Source organism: Phascolarctos cinereus, unplaced genomic scaffold, assembly GCF_003287225.1.
Source record: "Phascolarctos cinereus isolate Bilbo 61053 unplaced genomic scaffold, phaCin_HiC Scaffold_4;HRSCAF=312, whole genome shotgun sequence".
Taxonomy (NCBI): Eukaryota; Metazoa; Chordata; class Mammalia; order Diprotodontia; family Phascolarctidae; genus Phascolarctos; species Phascolarctos cinereus.
In genome coordinates, this window is record NW_027555847.1 from 326300263 (window position 1) to 326325384 (window position 25122).

The 25122-nt window shown below is 34.8% G+C and overlaps 1 protein-coding gene across 4 annotated transcripts in view; it reads right to left on the reverse strand.

Annotated features, from left to right (window-relative positions):
- Positions 1–571: 571 nt before the first annotated feature.
- Positions 572–25122, reverse strand: part of SREK1 (splicing regulatory glutamic acid and lysine rich protein 1) — a 44244-nt gene continuing 19693 nt past the window's right edge. For 3 of the 4 annotated variants that reach the window (XM_021007226.2, XM_078153166.1, XM_021007228.2), the window contains 9 exons: positions 24871–25035; positions 24562–24740; positions 21393–21523; positions 20534–20648; positions 19507–19626; positions 17914–18240; positions 7670–7765; positions 6523–6667; positions 572–5285 (listed from right to left, as the gene is read on the reverse strand). In XM_021007226.2, the coding sequence (XP_020862885.1) occupies positions 5133–5285; positions 6523–6667; positions 7670–7765; positions 17914–18240; positions 19507–19626; positions 20534–20648; positions 21393–21523; positions 24562–24740; positions 24871–25035 (1431 nt within the window). In that variant the 3' untranslated portion in view covers positions 572–5132. The remainder of the gene's footprint in view (positions 5286–6522; positions 6668–7669; positions 7766–17913; positions 18241–19506; positions 19627–20533; positions 20649–21392; positions 21524–24561; positions 24741–24870; positions 25036–25122) is intronic. The other variant, XM_021007227.2, reaches the window with a different exon arrangement.

The following is a 25122-nucleotide window of genomic DNA, read 5'->3' on the forward strand; positions in this document are numbered from 1 at the left end:
AAGTGAAAATGGTTGACTAGGGGTGAGGCATTGAGGTGGGGGAAAGCTTCAGGTTCAGCCTCTAACCATATAACAGTAAGAAAAGAATTAAGGTGGAGAAATCTATAACAATGACTTCAATAATGCCATCCCTTAGCCAACTGTCTAAATGTCTAAATTTCAAACCATAAACTGAAATTATAATTAAATATGCAACTTAAATAACTGAGGCAGAAAATTATAGTTACTATACTTCTGATTAAGTATTCCATCAGCCATTACAAAAAATAAATGCTCTTTTCATCATAAAAATGTTACTTAGTAAAAAAAAAAGTTCAGTCAAAGCAACAAAAAGATTCAATTAGTTGGATAATGAATGTAGTTCTTACCTGTAAAAACAAAATTTTATGTGGTAAATCACTATTGTGCAAAATATCAACACTTGTAATGGAGCTATCATAATACACCTGTCATGAAATAAAGACGGTCCAACAGTCAACAGCATCAAAAATAATTTCACAGAAGAGCTACTCCCTTCATGTGGCAAGATGACCTATGGATTATGGAAGTATGAATAAATGTCACAAAGTGATGATTTTTAAGAGTTTAATTTTATTAAAAATATAGCAACATAATAGCAGCATCATTGGACATAGCTTTACTAGTACCATTTAATATTGGCTCTACCCATAAATATATACCACCCATGTAGTACATCATTTCTTTAGATGTTTAAATTTTAATCTCTCTGCTTTATAACCAAGAGAATCATGTAACAAGCATTATTTGATAAAACTAAATGAGATCAAAATGTGGGATATTATTTAACTGTTCAACTGAATTGACTGTATAAGCTACACAGTAAGATCTAACCAAAAATAAACTGCTATGAAAATTAGGGAATTCTTGAGCAGATCCTTCTCTGATTTATTCCCTAGCAGTTCATTATCCACTGGCAGCCTAAAATTGGTGCAAACCAACTTCATTAGTTCTAGATTCTCCAAGTGATTTCCAAGAGTTTGAATTTACATCCAAAGCTAGAAGTAATTGTTTATGCTTTAAAGCTGCCTTAGAGCTAGCCTGGAGGGACCTAAAAACAATAAAGAATATGTTCTTCCATTTTAGTGTAAGTACCTCTGAGGTGAAATGCATGCAAGGTCATTCAAAATTTGGCAGTTTTTAATTCGAAAAATTATCAAGGTAAGGCGACATTTAAAAATCAGAATAGACCAGAAGCTAAAATTTGTCATAAAAGTATCACATCTAAGACTGCTATAAATTCATAACAAATAAAATTCTAGGGCAGAGAATTAAGAGTAAAATGAGAATAGATTTACTATGAATTAAGAAATCCAACCTAACTGAACATGGTCAAAAAGTGTAGCTGGTTTAGCGGCTTTTGCCTTAGGAATTATTTTTATTCCAGAGCAAGGGCACTTCACCAATGAAAATATTTTTTGGAAAGATAACTCACTGAGCAGTCCAGGATTGAGGGCCCATTTCTGCCCCTGAAAAGGACCTATAAGGCAGGTTGAGGCACATTTGTTGAATATGTTAGGGATATTTAGATTTCAGTTATTTATGCTGAAGGTGCCTCTCTCCAGAGTTGTCAATTCAGCACCTTTCAAAAGCATTACATTATTTTTGAAGTGTGAAGCCAATCTGATTTTAAATTTTCAAATGTTATCAGCAGATGGGTGTAAAATAAGCCACTTTGAGCTGGCTCAACAGAATATAAGAACCTACTGAATGGAAGGGCAGTATGAAATAAAACTATGGAAACATATAGGGAACATTTGACACTCAATCCTCCTACTTGAGATCCCACAGAACTAGAATCTTAAGTTAACGGTACTGAATGGTACTTAATTTATGAAAGATAAATTATTCAAATTTATGGTTTTGATTTTTAAAAGCACACCATAAAATGGCTTAGTTTCTACTACTAATTCAGCTGCTAAGAATCAATTCATACACAGAAATACCTGAATAGGATAAAAAACAAACAAAAACTTGCTATTTGATTTCCACAGAAATAATTCATCAATTTATAAGTTCCTTCATTTGAAGACTAAACCCTAGATGTGGGTCAGTGACTGTTGTTTATTCTAATCTAAAAAGATAGGTAACAGTCTGAAAAAAATATTAGATACTGATAGTTCTGGAAATGGTTAGCACCATAGAAGAAAATCTCTTAATATCAAAAAGTATCTTAGATTATTGGTTATTTTAAAATACATGTTGAAATCCAAGTCTATAATATTCCCAACAATAGCAAAGTACTTTAGCTTCTCCAAGAAATGAATTCTGTAACATGGGGGGGAAAGTAAACTATACAGAAAATATTTACTATGAAGTTAATTTGTATTAGATAAAAAAATTGTACTGGTTGAAACTAGGTACACATTTTTTTAAAGTTAAGAAACCAGTTTATTTATTAAACCAAACTAATGATGGACTAATTTGTTGCTTATCTGTTCAGTATGTAACACTGTTGAATAACAAGACTTGCCAGAATGCAAGGCATATGTATTACCTACTGTGGTCCCAGAAAAGAATGAATTGTCTGTTTAATTAAGTTAAAAGGAAACCTACAAATTAGAGAGGTATCTAATCTCAAAAAGGTTGTCTCTAAATTCTTAATTCAAAATATTCCTGTCAAATGGGAAGCAAGAGAATGAGGTGATAAAATGGAAAACCAAATCTTTAAGCAAAGTAAATTAAAATGTAATAGAGTAGTAATGCTGAAATGGAAAATACATGCTTTTTAGGACAATAATACTATCTCTGAATCTAGAAACCATTGCTGTCAATCAGACTTTCTCACATCATTTAGGAAAATTCCACATTACAATCTAATTTAACTCTCTAGAGCTCTTTGTTTAGGTTTGTAAATCATTTGCTATTCATTTTCCAATTTAAAAAAAATCAGTATCTTTGATTGTTAAGATTATTTTTAAAAGTGAATACCAAGAAAAACCAGCAGCAGCAGCAGCAGAAACCAAATTAATTTTAACTAACACAAGGTTCATTTAATTGAGATCAGAGTTCAACCAAAAAACAGAGCCTTAAACGACTGTTTTATAGACAGTCTATAAGCATGCATTTTTCAAATGAAAGGTCTCTACTAAACCAAGTAGAATTAGGGCAGGATTATACTAAAATGCTCTTCTGAAATGCATAAACAAAAACTTCCCTGTAAAACACTTGGTTTTATTAGTGAAATGGTTATTAAGAATAACAAAGATTCAAACAATGTTTGCTCTACACTACTTACATATCATAAATAAGACAGTTGTTGCAAAACACACAATCCTCTGGTCTTTCCATCCACACAAGTTACTCTTTTATGAGAATAAGCTGTTTTACCAGCCAACTGAATGTGGCTGAAGCATTAAAAATGACCATCTATACTTTACATAGTAAAGCATTTTACAAAGTTTTAATGTACACAGTGGCAAAAAACTATAATTCTGAACATGTGAAGAGTGATTAAGCAGCTTCATAATCAAACCAGGATTCGTTACTTGAAATATGGGCAACTTTCCATTCTCCACAAAACTTTACTTTCAATAGTATTAGCCATTAAAGGAAAATCAAATGAAAAGCAGGTAAGGAGCACACTATTCAGCTTTCTAAATTTACAGAAGTAACTTCCCATGAGGTAAGGCAACTGAGTAAATTTGATTGTATTATGTTGCATTAAAATAATTATACTTGATTTAGTATTAAGAGCTAATTAAAAGGTATGACTTCTTAAGGGAAAATCTAACAACGATGTAAGGAAATCTGAAAGCATGAGTTGAGCTTTTTGGAAAAAATCTTCATAAATGTCATTCTCCTACATAAGTGCTTTCTTACAAAAAGCTGACCCCAAGAATGACTAATGACTTGTAATTTAAACTCAAGTAAATTTAACCCTTTAGGGAAAAAAAATAAAAGAAAAAGCCATACATACCTTTACCCCTTTCAGGTACAGTTTTTGCACATCACATAACCAGCATTAGAGAAAATGATTGTGAGGTAATGATTAAGGCCATCCAATGTAGAGAATTAAAGGGCTTCCTTTGATTTAGGCAAAATAAGAACATGCTTCACTTTCAGCTACAAGAGTATAAAACTGATGGTCCCCAAACTGTATTTTTGCTTCATGCTATAAACCTTAAAGACCTAAACTCTTTCTTGTATTAGGTGAACTAAGAAGCTGTTCTTCCATACTACTTGCACATTTCTCTATGGGGGTGGGTGGAATAGCTATCTAGGTTCAGTATGAACTGAGAATGACTAGCACATATAAAATACTAGAAAACACTAGAAGGCACTAAAGCTTCAGCTTGTGCTCCCATAGCCTGTTTTGAAAACCAGGTTTCCTTTTGTTAAGAACACCCATGCCATTTGCAGCTGACTAGACACAAAAATAAATTTCAAAATATTAACAAAGGTTAAAAGATATGCTCACTTTGGGAGGAAAAAAAATTAAGCATATTAGTATTCAACATGGTTGCTTTTCCTTTTTTGGAATGGAACAGTTAGCATGCACCACTAAACTACTTTTTTAAAAATCCACACATTTAAGCAATTTTAATCTGAAAAAATATTTTAGATAAAGAACTGGTATCCCAAAATGTGAGCAAATGAAAACCTATTAGTAGGCATTTAACACAATCACTGTAAAACCGTGAAGTAATGTCTTATTTCATTTACAGGGGTGTAGTTATATATTTTGCACCATTTTCAAGCACATCATCAAACAATATATATTGAAATTAAAACAAAAAAGCAAAATACAAAATTCAATAACTAGCAGTATTTGAACAGCCTCCAATGCATTATCTTCCACTTTTCTGAGCACTGCAGATTCAGATCTTTGTAATGGTCCTTGGCAAACACTTAACAAATCATTTCAAAAGTAGGTCAGCCATCATGGAAATGCATGGATTTTAGATGAGTCAGTTTGGGTAACATCCCTTGTTTTCATAATGTCCATGCTTGGTTTCCTTTCTCTGTAATAAGATGACCATAAAGTCATCTGACAACTGTAAGAGCTGTTCATACATATCGATATTCGACTGGACTGTTGGCTTCTTAATGAGAGAATTAAAAGCTTTGGATTCCACTCTACAACTGAGTTTAGTGGTACACATCTATTGGCCCTATACCATTTCTGCCTTGGCAGTAAGGTTTTCTTCATTTGGTTGGCAATTCCCATTTTGCTGTACTTTGTTTTCATCAGTCTTTGGAGCTTCTTTGTCATCGTCTATTTTTTCACTCCCTATATCCGGTACTTCCTTAGTGTGTTCTTTCTCCTAGAATGTTAAAGGCACACACATGTATTTTCAAGATTATCTATTTTTATCATTTTAACACATACATTAAGTTTTCACAAATTAATTAAAAATAGATTTTTCAACCAACTTTAAAAAATTATAACACATTTTTAAAGTTGCTGGACAAACAAATCAAGCAGTAGGGAGAAATGCTTAATGCTGAAATACAAAAACTCAGTGCGTGCTGCTGATTGACTGGAAGAGCAGAGTAAGCCAGTTTTCAACTGCTTCAAGGAATCCAGAGAAAATTTGCAATCCAGAAACCAAAAGAAAGAAAACTAATATATTGGGAAAGGGAACTAGTATTTTTCTTGATGAAGCCTGCTCTGGGCAAAAGAGGAGAGGAGAGAGAAAAATGAAAAATAAGGAACAGGATATTGTAAAATTGGCTTTTATCCAGAACTACTGCAAGCATTTTGGTTTCCTACCTATATATTAGCATGAACCTATGAGTTAAAAAAACTTTATCACTGACATGATTTTAAAATACAATCATATTTTACCTTACACACCTTGGAAAAGCTTAGTCAATTGGCAGAATACAGCCTAACATTTAACAACATTTTTAATTCAACTAACTGGATTTTTATTTTATATTACTAAATCAATTATGTCCTGCTTTTTCATCAGAATGACTACTAAGTTTACTGAAGCAAATACATTTTTTAAACAGAACTGAGAAAAAATAACACAGACCCAAGATCAGAAATTTTTTCTCACTTGTATGTACTCCAAAAATGTTTTATTTCTGTATCTACTATCTTCTCAAAATGAGGCAGCTAGGTGGCTCAGTTGATAGAGAGACAGGCCTGGAGTCAGGAAGACCAACGTTTTAATTTGGCCTCAGACACTTATTAGCTATGTGACCTTGGGCAAGTCACTTAACCCTGTTTGCCTCAGTAAAATCCTCATCTGTGAAATGAGCTGGGGAAGGAAATAACAAACCACTCCAGTAACTTTGCCAAGAAAACCCAAAAAGGAGTCATGAAGAGTTAGATACTACTGAAAACAAATAAACAACAACCTTTTTAAAATACAGTTTGCAAATTTCACTTCAGTTGTCATTCAACAAACTACAGCGTACAAAGTTCATTTTAATCTGCTCCCTTCAAAAGTCTATTTTAAAACTGACAAGAACACATTTTTGTAGACTAAGTCATAAAGACATTACTGGCCACCATTAATTTAACTCTAAATATTGGATGACTATGTTTACCTTCAGTGTACTTGTGTTCTTTTCCAATTTGTCTTTTACATCTTTGTCTTTAAAGCTCTTTTTCTTAGATGTTGAACGTTCTCTGTCTTTTCTTTCTATGTTTTGGTCCTTTTCTTTTTCCTTCTTTTTATCCTTCTTATTTCTGCTTAAGAACATTGATCAAAAGCATTAATTTCTAAGAAAGCTGAAATGACATTTTTTGTCACACTATTCTTACTCAGTAGGCTCAAATACTAACACAAAAATGCCATCAAATAATATCAATTGCTCCTATGTGGTCATTATTTTTTTAAAACCATTCTGAAATGTCTTACTTTCTGCAGATTATACATTCAGTATTTAAACCAAAGTGATTTTATTATTAATTTTAGTAGGTCTAAAAAATAAGATAATCACTTTTCTAGATTTGTGATAGAGGAATACTCAAGTATTTTTTGTTTCTCTGGGGGGACAAAAATGCTGAGATAAGAGAGGAACAATACTACAGTATCAGGCAGAAGCTATGAAAGCAGCTTTCAGGACTCAAGCACTAGCATCATAATCTTGAAATTACAAAAAAGAGCAAGCCCAAAAGCCACCTCCCTCACCTTCACTTAATGAAAAACCTAATCATTATAATCACAAGAGGACAAATTAATAATAATGGGAAAAAATTAAAAACTAAACTACTTGTAGGAGGTCCTTAACATAATCATATGCTTCAGAAACACTGTTCCTTTTCTAAATGATTTGTTAAAACTTTTTTTTTAATTAATATCCTGTTTTTCTTTAGAAATAATATTTTAGAGATGATATCCTGATTTTCATAGCTTAATTCATACAGCATATAATTAATAAATCTAAGTAAAATAACGGGAAAAATAAGAAACAGAAGCTCAAAAGAGAAATCCATCTATTTGAGAATGCTCTTTGTGAGTTAAGTACAAGTACAAACCCAAGAAATAAACAAATATTTCCTTACCAAACAGCAAAAAAAAACAACAGCAAAAAAACACAAGAGTGGATTCAAACTGAGGGTGGAAGAAACATCCAGAAGTGACAACTGTTAAAATTAAATGATATCAATAAAACTTATTTTTTTAACCCAATTAAATCTACAGATTTGCCCCTTACAAGTCTAAGTACATATGCTATTACATAAACTTACCTCCGGGGTGATGGAGACCGAGAAGACTTTCTTTTTAGTGTTTTTGATGTTTTTGGTGATTTAGAAGGACTTCTGCTCTTTCTCCTACGTCTTTCTCTGAAAATTCCAAGATTTGGGTATTTTAAAACTAGAAATAACAAACACCATTTAAAATGCCAAATAAAAAAAACTTTATCTGAGAATGTTATATGGTCTCTAATTTGCTACATATATAATAAATAAAACAGATTTATGCCACAATTAGAACAAGGGAAATAAGGAAATCAAACTTCTATAGGGTTATGTTAAGAGAAGAAAAATTACCTGTTTTTCTTGGTCTCTATTTTTGCTACTAAAGTAAGGAAAAATAACAGCAACTATTTTGGATTCTCTCATAATAATTTCTGGTCAAGAAAGTGTTACTATTAAATCATCTCTCAAACATACTTTTAGCTTCTTGCTGCCCCTACTTTAGCTTCTTGTGGAATAGTAACTTGTAAGAGTCAAGGTAAGCTTTAATGAACTTTTTAAGCTGATTGGAAAAAAAATTACAAGTTACACTTGAAAATTTTTCTTAACCAGAAGAATAAAAGATCCATTTCTTTTTTGCTTGTTTTCCAGAAAAACTTCCCCTTTTCACCCAAAGAGATATATCTGACCCTCTTTATCCCTCCTTACATTATTCTAGTGATAATCTAAAATTCATTATTATTAGTGGCATAGCTGTTATTAAAACACACTCAAATCTTAATTTTGAACTGTGACACAAACTCACAACAACATTTTGGAGTAACAATGTGTATTACTGTTTTAAAAACCAACAAATATGGAGCACCAAGGTGGCGCAGTGGATAGAGCACCGGCCCTGGAGTAAGGAGAACCTGAGTTCAAATCTGGCCTCAGACACTTAACACTTACTACCTGTGTGACCTTGGGCAAGTCACTTACCTTCACTGTTAGCCCCCTCCCCCCAAAAAAATCAACAAATAATAGCATGATGAAGACCTTCAAAACTAAAGCAAAAAGAGTTCACAACAATTTTAACAGGATTACACAAATAAAAAAAAATTACACAATCTAAACTTGAACTTCAGGTGTTATTCAATTAGGGTAGCAGTGAACTTCTGAATACTTATGAAATTGTAGAATACATCTTAAGACGGATTCTAAAAAACATTTTAAAAGTCTGAAAGATTCACACACAAAAGTAGAACTCAAATGACAAATCTGAACAGTAGCTTTTGACCTAAGCTTCTCCAAAATTAGCAAAAAATTCTTTCATTTACAAATAACAGGAATAAAATATAACAATCAAATACTCTAAGAATGTTAAATCACACAAATAATTTCAAAACATGAGGACTTCAAATTTATTGTGACACAGAACTTCTAATTTCACTGCAGACTCTATTCTCTTTAGCTATTTTTAAAAAGCTCTTCTAATACCACACACTTTCTCTTTGAAGTTTTCCCTTGGTGAAAATGAAACGAAAATTTTTGCCCAAACCCAATGTCATTCTCAGCATAGAAGCATGGGTGCTATTTTAATAGCATGAATATTCATGAAATGTCACTGCACATCCAAATTTTAAATTTATTTTCTAGTTCTGTTTTTCTTAGATCAGTAGGAAGTACACTAGTCCATAGAACAAGAAACATATTTGTTACAGTTACATATACATATGTGGAATCATGCACATAGGGATGAATAAATATTTGTTTATGGCAGTAAACAAAATTATTTATACTCAATGGAGTTGATAAGTGTTATAGCTATCAATTACACTTCCTCTACTGCATCATTAATGTCAGTAAATTACATATCAAATAATTTATAGGACAACAGAAGACGTCCAATGGCAATCTAATCAATTAGTAAATTGAGTAAGATTTGAAGAAAATGTTACAGTCAAAAATATTTTAAAAATAATTTTAAGAGCTTAAAAGTTTTCCTGTACACTAAATAAATCAGGGCATTAGGGAAGTGAAATATCACTGAAAGACAGTAAGAAACTGAAGATTTTTATAAGTTCTTCAAAACTATGTATGAGACAAAAAGAAATCGAAAATTCAAAAGTATTAAGCCATCAAGAACATCAGTCCTTGGCTAATATTTTGTTATTAGTCCTAGTAGTTTTCTGAGACCTGAGAGTCCTAAATAACATTTTATCCAAAAATGGATAAAAAACATCCCTGCCACCCTTGAGAAACTTAAAATCTGATAAATAAGGGCAACACAAAACTAAACCAAGCTCACAACTTAATTATTTTTACACCTTCTCCAATGTCTAATCGACAAAGGAAGAAAAGAGAAGAGCTCAGAAGGAAAAAAAGATAATATATTCATTTGGTTAGTAGGAACAGGCAAGGATACAAAAATCATGAAAGGTTTCATAAAATAGGTGGTCTATTTATCCTTGGCCCCGAAAGCTAGTCAGAATTTCAAAAGAGACAGAAGGGGCAGTGAGAAGAAAATACTGTAGTCACGGGGCAGCTAGATGGCATGGTGGACAGAGCACCGGCCCTGGATTCAGGAGGACCTGAGTTCAAATCCGGCCTCAGACATATAACACTTACTAGCTGTGTGACCCTGGACAAGTCACTTAACCCCACTGCCTAGCCAAAAAAAAAAAAAAGCAAAAAACGAGAATACTCTAGTCAGAACATGAAAAGGGCAAAGAGTCAGAAAAATACAAGACATTGTTTAAAAAACACTTTCAGATGGATGCCAGAATAATATAGTAAGCACTAGGAACTAAGGCTGGAAAGCAGGTGGGAGCCAAAGAATAGAGAAGCTTCAACATTAAGCTAAGGAACTTTAAACTGATTATGTAGGCAATGAAGACTGAACATAGCAGTGAAATAAGAGTTTTGCTTTATGAAGATCAAACTTCCTCAAAATTAAGACTATCTTATGATATATTTGGAATGATGAGAAATTAAGAGTTGAGACTAGATGCAAGACAACAGAGCGAAAGAGACTTAAAAAGAGTAGTGAGTAGGGCTAGGATTTTTGAGGTACTCTTTAGAATTAGAACCAGCAGGGCTTCATAATTGATGGTTTATTGAAAAACAAGGAAGTCAAAGATGCTTCAAAAGTTTTGAGTCCAATGACTGAAAATTGATGGTATAAACAAAAATGACATCAGAAAAATATGGGTTTTAGAATATGGAAGATAAGTTTAAGATTTGAGTTGTCACAGGGATATATCCCCATAGAACTACCCACTGGACACTTAGAAATGCAAGACTAGTTCTCAGGAGACATTTGAACTGAACACATAAGGATGACTGAGGAGTTATCTATATAGAAAGCATACGTGGGAGGTGTGTAAGGCTGCTGGAGAGAAGAGAATGAAACCAGCACACTGTTAGGAACAGGACCTTGAGTAATTCTTACATTTCTAGGGAGAAGAAAAAGTAAACAAAAAACCAAAGTAAACAAAGAAAAAAGAATGAGGATTAAGCAGTATCACAGAACACAAAGAAAAAAAGAGTATTTCAAAAAGAAAGCAATTAACAATGACAAGCGAAGCAGGAGAACTGGAAAGAGACCATTATGCTTCCCCCTCCCAATTTTATTTAATATTTTATTTTTTCCCAATTACATATTAAAACAATATTAACATTCCTTTTTTTGAGTTCCAAATTTTCTCCCTCCCCTTCTCCACACCTCATTGAGAAGGCAATTTGACATGAGTTATATACGTGCAGTAATGCAAAACATATTTCCATTTAAGTCATTTTGTGAAAGAAAACACAGACAAAAAGAAAAAGAAAGAAAGTAAAGAAAAAGTATCTTTGATCTGCATTCAGGCTTTCCCAGTTTCATCTCTAGAGATGGACAGCACCTTCCATCATAAGTCCTACAGAACTATCTTAGATCACTGTATTGGTGAGAATAACTAATTTATTCATAGTAGATCATCATACAATATTGCTTTTACTGCGTACAATGATATCCTGGTTCTGTTCATTTCACTTTGCATCAGTTCATGTAAGTCTTTCCAGGTTTTTCTGAGAGCATCTTGCTCGTCATTTCCTTTTTTTTTTTTCTTAACGCAATTGGGATTAAGTGACTTGCCCAGGGTCACACAGTTAGTAAGTTTGAACTCAGGTCCTCCTGACTTCAGGGCCGGTGCTCTATCCACTGTGCCACCTAGCTGCCCTCATCATTTCTTATAGCACAATATTCCATCACAATCATATACAAAAACTTGTACAGCCATTCCTCAATTAATGGACAACCCTTCGATTTCTAATTCTTTGCCACCACTAAAAGAGCTACTATAAATATTTTTGTATACATAGGGTCCTTTTTCTTTGTTTTTTATCTGTTTGGGATAGACCTAGTAGTGGTATCACTGGGTCAAAGCATAAGCATAGTTTCACAGCTCTTTGGGCATAGTTCCAAGTTGCTCTCCAAAATAGCTGAATCAGTATACAACTTCACCAATAGTACATTGGTGTTTTAATTTTCCCACATCCCCTTCAACATGTCATTTTCCTTTTCTGTTCTATTAGCCAATCTGACAGATGTGAAATAGTAGCTCAGAGTTGCTTTAATTTGCATTTCTCTCATCAATAGCTATTTAGAACACTTTTTCCATATGATTACAGATAGCTTTACCTTAGCTGAAAACTGCCTGTTCATATCCTTTGACCATTTATCAACTGAGGATTGTCTCTTATTTCTATAAATTTGACTCCGTTTTTTATGTTTGAGAAATGAAGTCTTGATCAAAGAAACTCACTGTAAAAATTTTTTTTCACAGTAATGATTACCAACTATGTATTTCCCTCCATCCTATTTTCCGTTTCTCCTACTCTCTCTCCTTTTACTTTATCCACTCTCAAGTGTTTTGCTGCTGACATTTACCTCCCTCAAAGTGCCCTCCCTTCTATCAGCTCCCCCTGCACTTTCTCTTATTCCCTTCTCTTGCTACTTTCCTGTATCACAAGATAGCTTTCTATACCTAAGTGAATATGTATATTATTTCTTCTCTAAGTCATTTCCAACGAGAGTAAGGTGCATGTGCTTCACTTCCCTGCCTTCCCCACTTTTCCCTTCACTGTAAAATCTTTCAGCCTCTTTCATGTCAGATAATTTATCCTATTCTACCTCTCCTTTTCCCCTACTCCCAGTGCCTTCTTTATTTTTTACCATCCCTTAATTTTTTTTTTAGATAATCATACCATCACATTCAACTCATACCTCTGCTTTCTATGTATACTCGTTCTAACTACCCTAATGATGAGAAAGCTTTAAGGAGTTATAAATGTCATTTTCCCATGTAGGAAATCTTTATCAGTTTAACCTTATCAAATCCCTATTCCTTATGATTTCTCTTTCCTTTTTTACACCTTTTTTTTGCTTCTTTTGCATCTTATATTTGAAATTAACATTTTCTATTCAACTCTGGTCTTTTCATCAGGAATGCTTGAAAGTCCTCTATTTCATTGAATGTCTATTTTCTTCCCCTGAAAATTATACTCAGTTTTGCTAGGTAAGTGAGTCTTGGTAATCCTAGCTCTTTTGCCCTCCAGGATAAAATATTCCAAGCCCTCTGATCCTTTAATGTAGAAGCTGCTAAATCTTGTGTTACCCTGACTGCGGCTTCTTGACATTTGAACTATGTCTTTTTGGCTGCTTGTAGTGTTTTCTCCTTGATCTGGGATGTCTAGAATTAGGCTATAATATTCCTAGTAGTTTTCATTTTGGGATCTCTTTCAGGAGATGATTGATTGGTGGAGTCTTTCAATTTCTATTTTACCCTCTGGTTCTAGAATATCAGGGTAGTTTTCCTTGATAATTTTTTGAAAGATGATACCTAGGCTCTCTTTTTGATCATGCCTTTCAGGTAGTCTAATAATTCTTAAATTATCTCTCCTGCAGCTATTTTTCAGGTCAGTTATTTCTTCAATGAGGTATTTTACTTTTTCTTCTATGCATTCATTCTTTTGATGGCTTCTTGATGTCTCATAAAGTCATTAGCTTCCACTTGTCTAATTCTAACTTTTTAAGGGATTATTTTCTTCAGTGAGCTTCTTGTACCACCTTTTCCATTTGGCCAATTCTACTTTTTAAACAGTTCTTCTCTTCAGTGAATTTTTGTATATCTTTTTCCATCTGGCCAACTCTGCTTTTCAAGGTATTCTTCTCTTCATTGGATTTTTGTGCCTCTTTGGCCATTTGACTTATTCTGTTTTTTAAAGTGTTATTTTCTTCAGGTGTTTTTGGTGCCACCTTCACCAAGCTGTTGATTTTTTTTCATGGTTTTCTTGTGTCACTCTCATTTCTCTTCCCAATTTTTCCTCTACCTCTGTTACATGATTCTAAAAATCCTTTTTGAGCTTTTCCATGACCTGAAACCGATTCATATTTTTCTTTGAGGCTTTGGATGCAGGAATTTTCACTTTGTTGTCTTCTTCTGAGTGTGTTTTGATCTTCCTTGACACCACAGTAACTTTCTAGAGTTAAAAGTTTTTTCTATTGCTTGATCATTCTATAGCTTATTTCTTGACTTTCAACTCTACACTGACGTGGAGTTCTACTTCCCAACTGGAGGGAGCACTGTCCCAAGCTTCAGGTTTTTTGTGCAGCTGTTTTCAGAGGTAATTCTGGGGACTTATAAGTTTTTGGTATGATCTAGGGAGAGGTGTGTTTACTACTCTCCTGTACTGGGCACTGGTTTGTGAGCAACCACAAGCACTCTTTTCAATCCTGGAACTGTGACCAGGGTCCCTGCTCCCTTGCAGTTGCAAACTCTGCTCTGCTAGTGCTCCTCCTCGAACAAGGACTTAGACCTAGGACTGCGACCCAGATCCACGTATAGGTAATGCAACAGAGCCCTGCCCCTGTTGCTAGCAAAAGGTACCCTGTAAATCTCTGTCTGACCCACTGTCTGATCCCCATACCATCTGTGGGCCAAGAGGCCTGGAAACCACCAGTGCTACCACTGATTCAGTCACCCTGAGCCTGCTCCTGGTTTGCTAGGGTTCAGTAGGAGCTGGCACAGCTTGTGCTGGACTGTACTCCTGTCTCGCTCTGGTGCAACAGACCTTTCCTATCGATTTTCTAAGTTGTCTTGGGCTGGAAAATTGTTTCACCCCACCTTTTGGTGGATTCTGCCACTCTAGAATTTGTTTAGAGTCATTATTTAAAGGTATTTGGAGGGGGCAGCTAGGTGGCGCAGTGGATAGAGCACCGGCCCTGAAGTCAGGAGTACCTGAGTTCAAATCCGGCCTCAGACATATAACACTCACTAGCTGTGTGACTCTGGGCAAGTCACTTAACCCCAACTGCCTCACTAAAAAAAAAAAAGGTATTTGGAGGAGTTCAGGGGAGAGATGTCTTTACTCTGCCATCTTGGCTCTTCCTCTCCCATTATGCTTTTTTTTACTAAAAGGTCACTACTGATATTTAAGACAGCATCTTCAGTAGCTAGAAACAAAAACCAGATTAAAATGGCTTAAAGAGGATGGCGATATTGAAGCAATACAAGCATCAAAGTATTTCCCTTGATTTCCTGTTCTAAGACCCTATCACTTTAAAAGAGGCAGTTTGGCACAATGGATAGAGAACTAGCAGTGAAGCCAACAAGATATGGGTTTCATCCTGCCTAATTTATATTATATGATTCTAGTGGAATCACTTAAACTTCTCAATTCCTTAGGCAGTTCTCTACAACCCAGATCAGCAAAGGGACTTTCCTATACCAACAAAATCACAAGACACTGCAATCCCCACTTTCTGTACTAAGGGATCCTGTCACTTTAAACTTTCTGTATCTGAAGGAGTTTTTAAAAGTCAAGTGCTGAGAACTGCTATGGAAACCTGGATAGAAGCATATTAATTAACTTTAAAATTACATAGAGATAAGTAAAATAAGGACAGGAGCTCTTCCTCTTCACTTAAAAGTAGATGGAAAAAGACTTCTTTCTGCTTAGTGAATAAAGTGTCATGGGCAGAAAGGAAATAGTGAGATCATAACATTTTCTTCACAAATCCTTTCTGGCCCCATTCCCAAGCAGTTCCACCTTGTGGTCTCCAAGAAAGGATAAAGTAGGACTATGAAAGAAGAGAAAAAGAGATGCTACAAACACACCCATTAAGTAAAAAATCCTAGGTTTCAAATATACTTAAAGAGCAAACAAAGAGGTGGTTACTAAATTAAATGTCAGAGTTCTAATATTAGTTCCAATCACCGTAAGACTGTGTCAGAATAAACCTTAACTTACATTTAATGTTTTACATTTACAAAGTACCCTTGAAGGATATTCCTCATAATATCTATTACACAATGTTGCTTTTCCTTAGCAAATGATTGTTACTTTTAAGAAAATTCCCCACTATAAACAGAACACTTGCTAAACTAAGATTAAATGCACTAATACTAGTATGAGCAGAAGATGAAACATCCTTTGCTCCCCCTCCCTCTCAGTATTTTAAAGCATGAAATGCTGCATAAACAGTCAGATGAGGTCATTTTGATCTGTTTTTCTCAGTTACTATAGGGAGAAGGCAATAGAGTATCAGGAAATTACTGAGTAAAAAAGAAGGCATTAATAAAACTTGTCATTTTTCGATACAGTGTTTAACTAAATAAAGTAACTGTCACATAAAACACTATCCTTTATTTTGAATTCTTTCTAGCTTACATCTGTGATCGTGGCACCGTGCTGCCACCTGGTGACAGCATACCTAAACAGCAGTAATTCTCAAGAAGTAAATTAGGCCACCCTTTGACCCTGCAATACAATACTACAAAGTCTGTATATCAAAGAGGTCAAAGAAAAAGGACCTATATGCACACAAATATTTAAAGCAACTCTTTTTGTGGTGGCAAAGAACTGGAAATTGGGGAATGCCCAGCAATTGGGAAATGGGTGAACAAGCTGTCATATATGAAAGAGAAGGAATACTATTTTGCTATAAGAAATGACAAGCAGGATGCTCTCAGAAAAACCTGAGAAACTTACATGAACGGATACAAAGTGAAGTGAGCAGAATATTGTACACAGTAACAGAAATATTGTATGACGATCAACTGTGAATGACTTAGCTATTCTCAGCAATACAACAATCCAAGACAATTCTGAAGGACTTACGATGAAAAATGCTTTCCACCTCCAGAGAAGAACTGACAGTCTGAATTCAGAATGAAGCACACCTTTTTTTTTACTTTCTTTCTCTTGGTTTTGGGGAGATTTTTTTTTTGGTCTGTATTTTCTTTTACAGTATGGAAATATGTTTTGCATGACTGTACATGTCTGGCCTATATCAAATAACTTGCCTTTTCAGAGAGAGGGAAGGAAAAGGAGATAAGAAAAGATTTTGGTACTTAATTTTTTAAAAAGTTATTGTTTCCAAATGCAATTTCTTAAAGTAAATGATGCCTTAATGCCCAAAAGGCAAAGGCAGCATAATGAAATAATAGGTGGTTCTTTCCAAAGAAGCTCTAAATAACCAGGTAAGTTTCAAAAATGTCATCAATGATGCTAACTAATGATAATACATCCATGGAAAATTCAATTGACCTGTAAGGCAATCAACTATAAACCAACAGGGCTACACTAGATGAACTTCTGATATTCCTCTTATCTCTAGTAACTATTTTACAACTCTATGAAATTTATGAGGAAGATGGACCAGAATTATCTATTCCATTTTGATCTATATCAGAAACCATTTTGAAAAGCAAATAGCATTTAATTTTTTAGGTGAAAAAGCAATCTAAGCAATAACGTTCTCATTCACAAAATTAACTCTGCATCCCACGTCTAATAAAAATAAGTAGTAAAGGGGCAGCTAGGTGGCACAGTGGATACAGCACCAGCCCTGGATCCAGGAGGACCCAAGTTCAAATCTGGACTCAGACACATAACACTTACTAGCTGTGTGACCCTGGGCAAGTCACTTAACCCCATTGCCTAGCAAAAACAAGAAACAAAAAAAAATTAGTAGTAAGAACAAATTTTCATAAAGCTGCTAAGACTCTAAAACTAATCTGTCTAAATTACCTTCTTCTTCAATGGTCTAAATATACCATAGGGGTGGGATTATCTGCTCCTATAGATCTCATCAAAAAATAAACAGTAAAGGAGTCCACCTTTCTGAGATTCTTTCTTTGAATTAAATTTATACTACTGTTTTCTACCTGTGCAGAATTAACTCCATTCCCCTGCAGTAAAAAAATTAACTTTCAATTAGTCATTAACACAACTGAGAAAAATCCCAGCAAAAGTTTTAAATGTTAACAAACCTGCTGGAACTACGAGATCTTCTTGATGCATTGTAACTTCTGGGAGGTGTTCTGGATTTCTTATCCTTCTTTCTTTTCTCATCTATCTCTCTGGCTCTGTCCTTTTCTCGTTCTCTATCTCTGTCCTGCTCCTTTTCTTTGTCTCGCTCCTTTTCCTGCTCTTTTTCTTGATCTTTTTCCCGATCTCTCTCTTTGTCCTTTTCTCGATCTCTTTCTTTATTTTTACTTCGTTCCTTTTCTCTTTCTCTGTCCCTATCCCTTTCTTTTTCTCTCAGTCTTTCTTTTTCCTTGATCTTTTCTCGATTTTCTTTTTCTTTTTTCTTGTCCCTGTTATAAAAAAAAGTAGAAAAGGAAAAAAAATCACCACAGAAATGATACTTGATACTCCCTTCTTTAACCAGACTAATACAAAAAAAAGTCAATAATTAACCTACAACAGTACATAACTGGACATGCAATAACCATCAAAATGCAACATAATCGACAAGTTAGAAAGCTACTGAACAAGGGCAAATTTTAGCAGGAGACAATTTTGGCAGTCTCCTGAGTGACACTGAAGTAAGTTAAAATAGGATAAGGACTTCTGGACAGGGGGTGTTTTTTTGAAACAGAATCTCAAACCTTGGGGGAAAACAGGGGTTTTCAATGTGAATTAATTATCAAACTGAACAAAAACAACAGATAAACAAGCAGTATGTGCTGAGTAGGAACTACCTATTTATAGAAGATCAATCTAAAGAATGTCATTTTATTTAAAAGTATCTGACCCTAAGAGGAAATGAGATCTGGCAAGGACAAACACAAAGCGGAGGGAGAGAGAATAAGCATGTGTGCTTGGGGTAGTGATTTTGTGTGTGTGTGTGTGTGTGTGTGTGTGTGTGTGTGTGTGTGTGTACTGGCTATACCAGGTGCTTATATCAAGAAAGCTGTTCTGTGACTCAGGGGCTATTTTGTGAGTGGGAGCAGACAGAGCTAATAAAATAATCAAAGCCAAATCAATTTTGCATCAAATTTGCAATCTATGACAAACCTAGGTATCCCAACTTATCAAAAATGCATACTTGTGCTTCACTTCAGAAAGCACAGGAAAACTTGTTACTACCTTTAATTATCAAATTTATTATGTGGAAAAACCATGTGGTCCAAGAAAACTAACCAGGAGCTATCTCCCAATGCCATCAGTGCAAACCCACTTATAAGCCAGAGAACATATATTCTTGTTGGTGGCAGAAAAGGTAAATCTAATTTTAGTGTGGAATTGCTATTTCAATTTTCACTTAAAGAAAACAAACAAGACTAATTTCAGTCAAGAGTCTATTAGTTTGTTATATGAGATCTTTCTCTGAGAGGACTGGGTTGAGTTCTCAGGAAAACTATAAAGATGCAAAAAACAAGACATCAATGAAAACTTAGTGTCTATTAAAATAGTTATAAATGTTAATAAAAGGATTTCATCTAATTTTTCATTACTCAAAGTCTGCCTAAAGTAACCTTACAAAGTTTAAGTAAATTGAGCCTTTTCAAAGTATTTGTTGAGACTCTCATACACTTTTTGGGAAAAAAAATGTAATCCACAATTCTTTCTGTACTCACCGTGAACGTGAACGAGTCCTTGACTTCCGTCTCTCCTTAGACTTAGAACGTTTTTTGTAGGGGCTCTTAGATCTACGCCTGTCTTTCTGTCTCGAACGTGACCTGTTATGGGATCTGCTCCTACAATGAAAAAATAACAGAATATACTTGGACCCAATTCATGGCATCTCAAGAAGCTGGGAAAGGAAGTTTCTATTGTCTGCTCTAATTTCTAAAAATTATTTACTCTCAAGAAATGAAATATCTTTCATCAAATTTTCTACTCCTAGACAAAACATTTATTTAATTCTGCTTTGGTTTAACGAATATAAAAATTGACTAAAAAATTCTTTTAAAATCAAGCTATAAATTTAAATAAAACTTTGATTTAAAGTTTTTTTTCTAAAGTTTTACAATTAAGAATTTAAACAGAAGGAAATTCCAAAAGGAACTCATTCTCTATCTCCTTCCTTGACAAAAGATAAAATTGAGCTACTGAACTTTTTACATGGTGTTCTCACATTTTTTCCCTTTTTATTGTATAACAGACATATTCTTTTAATTTCTATGGCATGACCTACCTCAAGAGATAAAACAACAGTCTTTATCATTTAGGATAGATATAGATCAAACAATTTAAATGACATCATTCACTTTAAATTACTTCTTATTCAGAACACATAAGGCAGTTTTGAAACTGAATCATTTATTTACATTCACAAAAGGCATTTTCACATTTCCTTACTTAATGTGGCTCCAGTTTCAAAAGGAAATAGGCTTAAGTGGCTGACTAAAATTAAGAAGAAACAAACGATCTCTCACAGGAAAAACTGTGCTTTAAAATTACCCATTTTTATTTAATTAAAGCTTTAAAAAACTAATATTAGCTCAGAATTAGAGTAAAATAAATACAGGTGCAATTTTATCTGTTAACCACAGTAAAAATTAAATGGTATCTAAACATCAATCTGAGTATTTAGGCTGTCCAACTTTGATAGTTGGACCAAAATCACCTGAGTTTTAAATTCAGAACTGAAACTCTTCTCACCTGTGTTTTGATGGTGATCTTTTCCTTCTAGAATGTGATTTTGAGCTAGACCTGGATTTTGAACGAGTATGGGAACGAGATCTGCCGCCTTTTCTTTCATTGCTCTTTCCAGACTCTGAGAGGAAAAAATCACTTTGCAGTGTAAGCTCAGAACAATTAAAGATCCCAGTTAATACTCAGGCACAAGTGGAATGTACCACACATAATGTAAGGGGCCTACTCTCTGTACATCCTCCTTCTTTGCAATTATCCTTCAGAAACATCCAAGAAAGTCATTGCATATACTCGTTGAGTGCAGCCATCCTGCAGCAGTACATATAAACCAGATGATTATAAACAGCTGTGCATAAGGAATGATCTGATGCTGCCATAATGCACATGATTACAACATGTCAATTTCACTATCTCAAAAGGAATTCTGAAGTCTTTTCTGATTTTTTTTCTTTTGCTACGGTAGGAGATGCAATTTGCAGAGCATTTGAAAATATGTTCAAATTGAACATTTTCAGAATGCTTTTTCCCCCTAGTTAGCAGAATATTAATCTGCTTAATGACAAACAGGTATAAAACATTTACCTTTTGTAACTTCAAAATAATTTTTTGAATATAGTATTTTAAACCAACTATTTAGTAAGCACTAATTTTAGTAGTAAAATGTAGCACAGATTATTCTAGTTCTATGTGCCTTAATGCTGAAGAGGAAAAATAATATTCATTAAAAGTAAATGATCTTAAAAATCCTGTCATTGAGCATCAATTTCCTCATCTACATGAAGGCTTTAGACTTCTAAGGTCCCTTTCAGCTCTAAGATTCTACCACTTCTAATGTATAATCTAAGTAACCACTCAACGAACCTACCTGGTTCAATAGCCGCTGAGATAAATGACTGGGCTTCTCGTACTCTCTTCATAACTTCTTCTAGTTCCTTAGCAGCAGCCTGAGGAGTCATCTCAGGGGGCTTTACTATTGCATTGTTGGAATGATTTATTCTAAATTTAAAAATATCATAATATATACACTTAAAAACACAAATTACTTTTTATGTGGTACACATAAACAAAAAACACTTAAGAATCCCAACAAATAATACAACCAAACCCTTCTAACATCTAACTAACATAAGTCTTCTTTGCTAAATCACTCGTTACTGATGAAGCCAGAACGATGAAAAGATCTACATGGTCTTAAAGAATGCTAACAATGAACTACAAACTTTAAGTCAATATAAAGATGAACTGTTTTTGATCCTAGAGTTTAAGATTTGGCTTTTTCCGTATATCCACTTGCACACAATCAGCTCTGAAAAACTTTGAAAGATCAGAGAACACCTAATAAACAGACTTTCAGATAGAATCCTTCCTAAGAGATCACAGCATCTACTTAGTGCCTACACAAGGATAAGGTTGAAAGAACTGGTATGCTTTGCCTCCCTCTTAGGATGGACAAGAGCATTTTCATTTCCCCTCAAATCTGCCCCTCTCCTCTCAAATTCCCTCTATCTGTTGAACCACCATCCTTTCAGTCACCCATATTCGCAAACTTCAGTTATCTAACTTGTTCCTCTCCCCAATACCCAAATCTAATCCATTATCAAGTCCTCTTGGTCCTACCCTTTCAGTCTCTTACATCCGTCCCCCCCTCACCAGTCATAGTGCCACCACCGTAGCACACTCTCTTTACTGTTCACCAGAATTATAATAATCCCATAATGCATTTCTCTACCTCTCATCTTCCCCAATCCATCCTCCAAAAGCCACCAAACTAACTTTTCTAATGCTGAGTTCAAAAAACGTTACACTCTAGTTGAAAAATTTCAGCAGTTCCTCATCACTAGTAGAATAAATAACAAACCTCTATTCCTAACATCAGTAACACTCTAAAAATCTGGCTTAAATCTTCTAACCTTACTTCACACTACTTGTCTTCAAACATTCTGTGTTCACCAATCACACTCTTCAGAATTGTCAGACTCATCTCAGTTTCTTTTGCAGGTTCATCATCAATATCCCACACTCTATGCCTGTACTTTCACACAAGCTGTTAAATTGATATTTCCAAAGCCTAGGCCCGACTACATCATTCACCTACTCAAAAGGCTTCAGTAGTTTCCCAGTGCCTTTAAGATAAAACACAAACTCCCCTTTGGTATTTAAAGCCCTTCACAATCAATCTCCAGCCTATCTTTACAGGCTGACCACATATTCCTCTAGTCATATACTCTACATTCCAATTAAACTTGCTGCCTATTTTTGCTGTTCCTGTGTATGCATCATTCCATCTACCACCTCCATGCCTTTTCACAGGCCGTCCTCCATGTTTGGGATGCACTCCCTCTTTATTTTTGACTCATAATCCCCAGGTCCCTTTAAATTACAGCTCAAGTACTACCACCGGGGCCTTTCCAGACTCCCCCTAATTTTTAGTGTTCTCCTTCCTTCAACTACTGAGCCTGCTGCTTTCCAGCCTTCTTCATGCCCTGCCCCCTTGCATTACACCTTTACCTCATGGATCAAATAATCAAAAGAACACTGTTATTGCTGTTAAGGACATGGACAATCATAGGCCCTATGGTTCCATTCACAATCCCATGACTTGCCAATCCAAAATATCTCTCCTTCCAATATGTGTTGTCCTTGAAGGCAGGAGGTATTTTTTTATACTCATAAAGAACCTGGTACATAATAAGCACTTCATAAATTTTTTTTCATTCATTCATATTTCTTATTTATCTGTGAACATATTGCATAACCTATTAGAATGTAAATTCTTCAAGGGCAAGTACTGTCTCACTTTTATATTTATAACCCCAGCACCTGGCACAGTGCCTTGACTGAAAAGATCCACTAGTACCAACTATTTATGCAAAATCTAGCAGGAACCTGGACAAATGGATTACAGCAAGCATCTAAACAAGTCAACAATTTGTGTAATAACTTTTGGTCTGAATAACCTAAATGACTGTCTGTTTTCAATGAGATAGCTATCACTTGCCTGTGATACAAAATACTGAATTTGACTTAAAAAAACTCTTCAGGGGCAGCTAGGTGGTGCAGTAGATACAGCACCAGCCCTGGAGTCAAGAGGACCTGAATTTGAATCTGGCTTCAAACACTTGATGCTTACTAGCTGTGTGACCTTGGGCAAGTCACCTGACCCTGTTGCCTAGCCAAGAAAAAAACAGAAACACAAAACAAAACAAAACAAACCTTCTCTAATTACTTGATGTGCAGCCAAGTGGCAAAGTGGATAGAGTGCTGGGCCTGGAGTAAGCAAGACTTACTTTCCTGAGTTCAAATCTGGCCTCAGACACTTAATAGCTGTGTGACTCTGGGCAAGTCACATAACCCTGTTTGTCTCAGTTCCTCATCTATAAAATGAACTGGAGAAGGAAATGGCAAACCACTCCAATATCTTTGCCAAGAAAACTCCAAATGGTGTCACAAAGAGTCAAGACACTACTGAAACAACAATGTACTCATAGCAACTGAATTTAGCAAAGGTCCTAGAAGTAATCTCAAATGATTACCCAGTGCCCCCAAATGGCCCATATGCTTTCTTAAAAATATGACACAAAGTGGAGTCAGGAGGACCCGAGTTCAAATCTGGCCTCAGACACATAACATTAGCTGTGTGACCCTGGGCAAGTCACTTAACCCCAACTGCCTTGCAAAAAAAAAATTATGATACAAAGAATATCTGTAGAATGTGATGAAAAATGCTGAGTATGGTCAGTATTTTCATATTAAATTAACACTAAATAAGGTTTGCAATATAAACAATGGCAACGTAGACTTGGCAACTGACCAGACATTAAAATCTAGGTTGACCCCTAGTTTGAGAACCTGGATGACTGAAGGGGTGTGGTGCCCTTGACAGGAACAGAGAAATTAGCAAGAGTATGTAATAGATAAACATAAGTTTCATTCTCCCTTAAATGCCAATTGCTACTAAAAGGCACACATGTAACAAAACCAAGAGTAATAATTTTTCTAACACTGTTACAATTTCTTTTTTTAGAATTTCTTACTTCAGTGGCCTGTCTCCAAACATTACTCCATTAAAAGCAAGAGCTCGTGGTACAGAGTTCTGATCTGCAAATTCCACAAAAGCAAATCGAGTTGGCTGAGTCTCATCACCTGCCATACGAACAAATTTCACTTCTCCAACTTGTTTAAAAAATTCAAGTAGCTGATCAGCTGTGGTAGTCTAAAAAGATACAAATAAATCATAATAAATCTGTGATCTAACAATCAGATAAACATCAACCAACGGCAATTAAGAAAAAAAGGGAACAGGGAGTTACTACTACTACTCAGTTTCTTCCTTAATTTCTTACCTGGGAATTCAAGTTTCCAACATAGACAGTCCTCCTAATTTCATCAATTTTGGAAGGATCCACATTTCCCATAAGTGGTGGCTGTGGTATCTCTCCAAGTGTTGCAAGGTTAGGGTCTAGTGCTGCTGCCGGTATAGCTCCCAAGCTGCTAAGTGAGACACTAAGCTGTTAAAAAAAAAGAGAGAGAAAGAAAAGCACATATGTTTTTACTATTAAATATCAGTCAACAAGCATTTATTAAGTACTTACTAT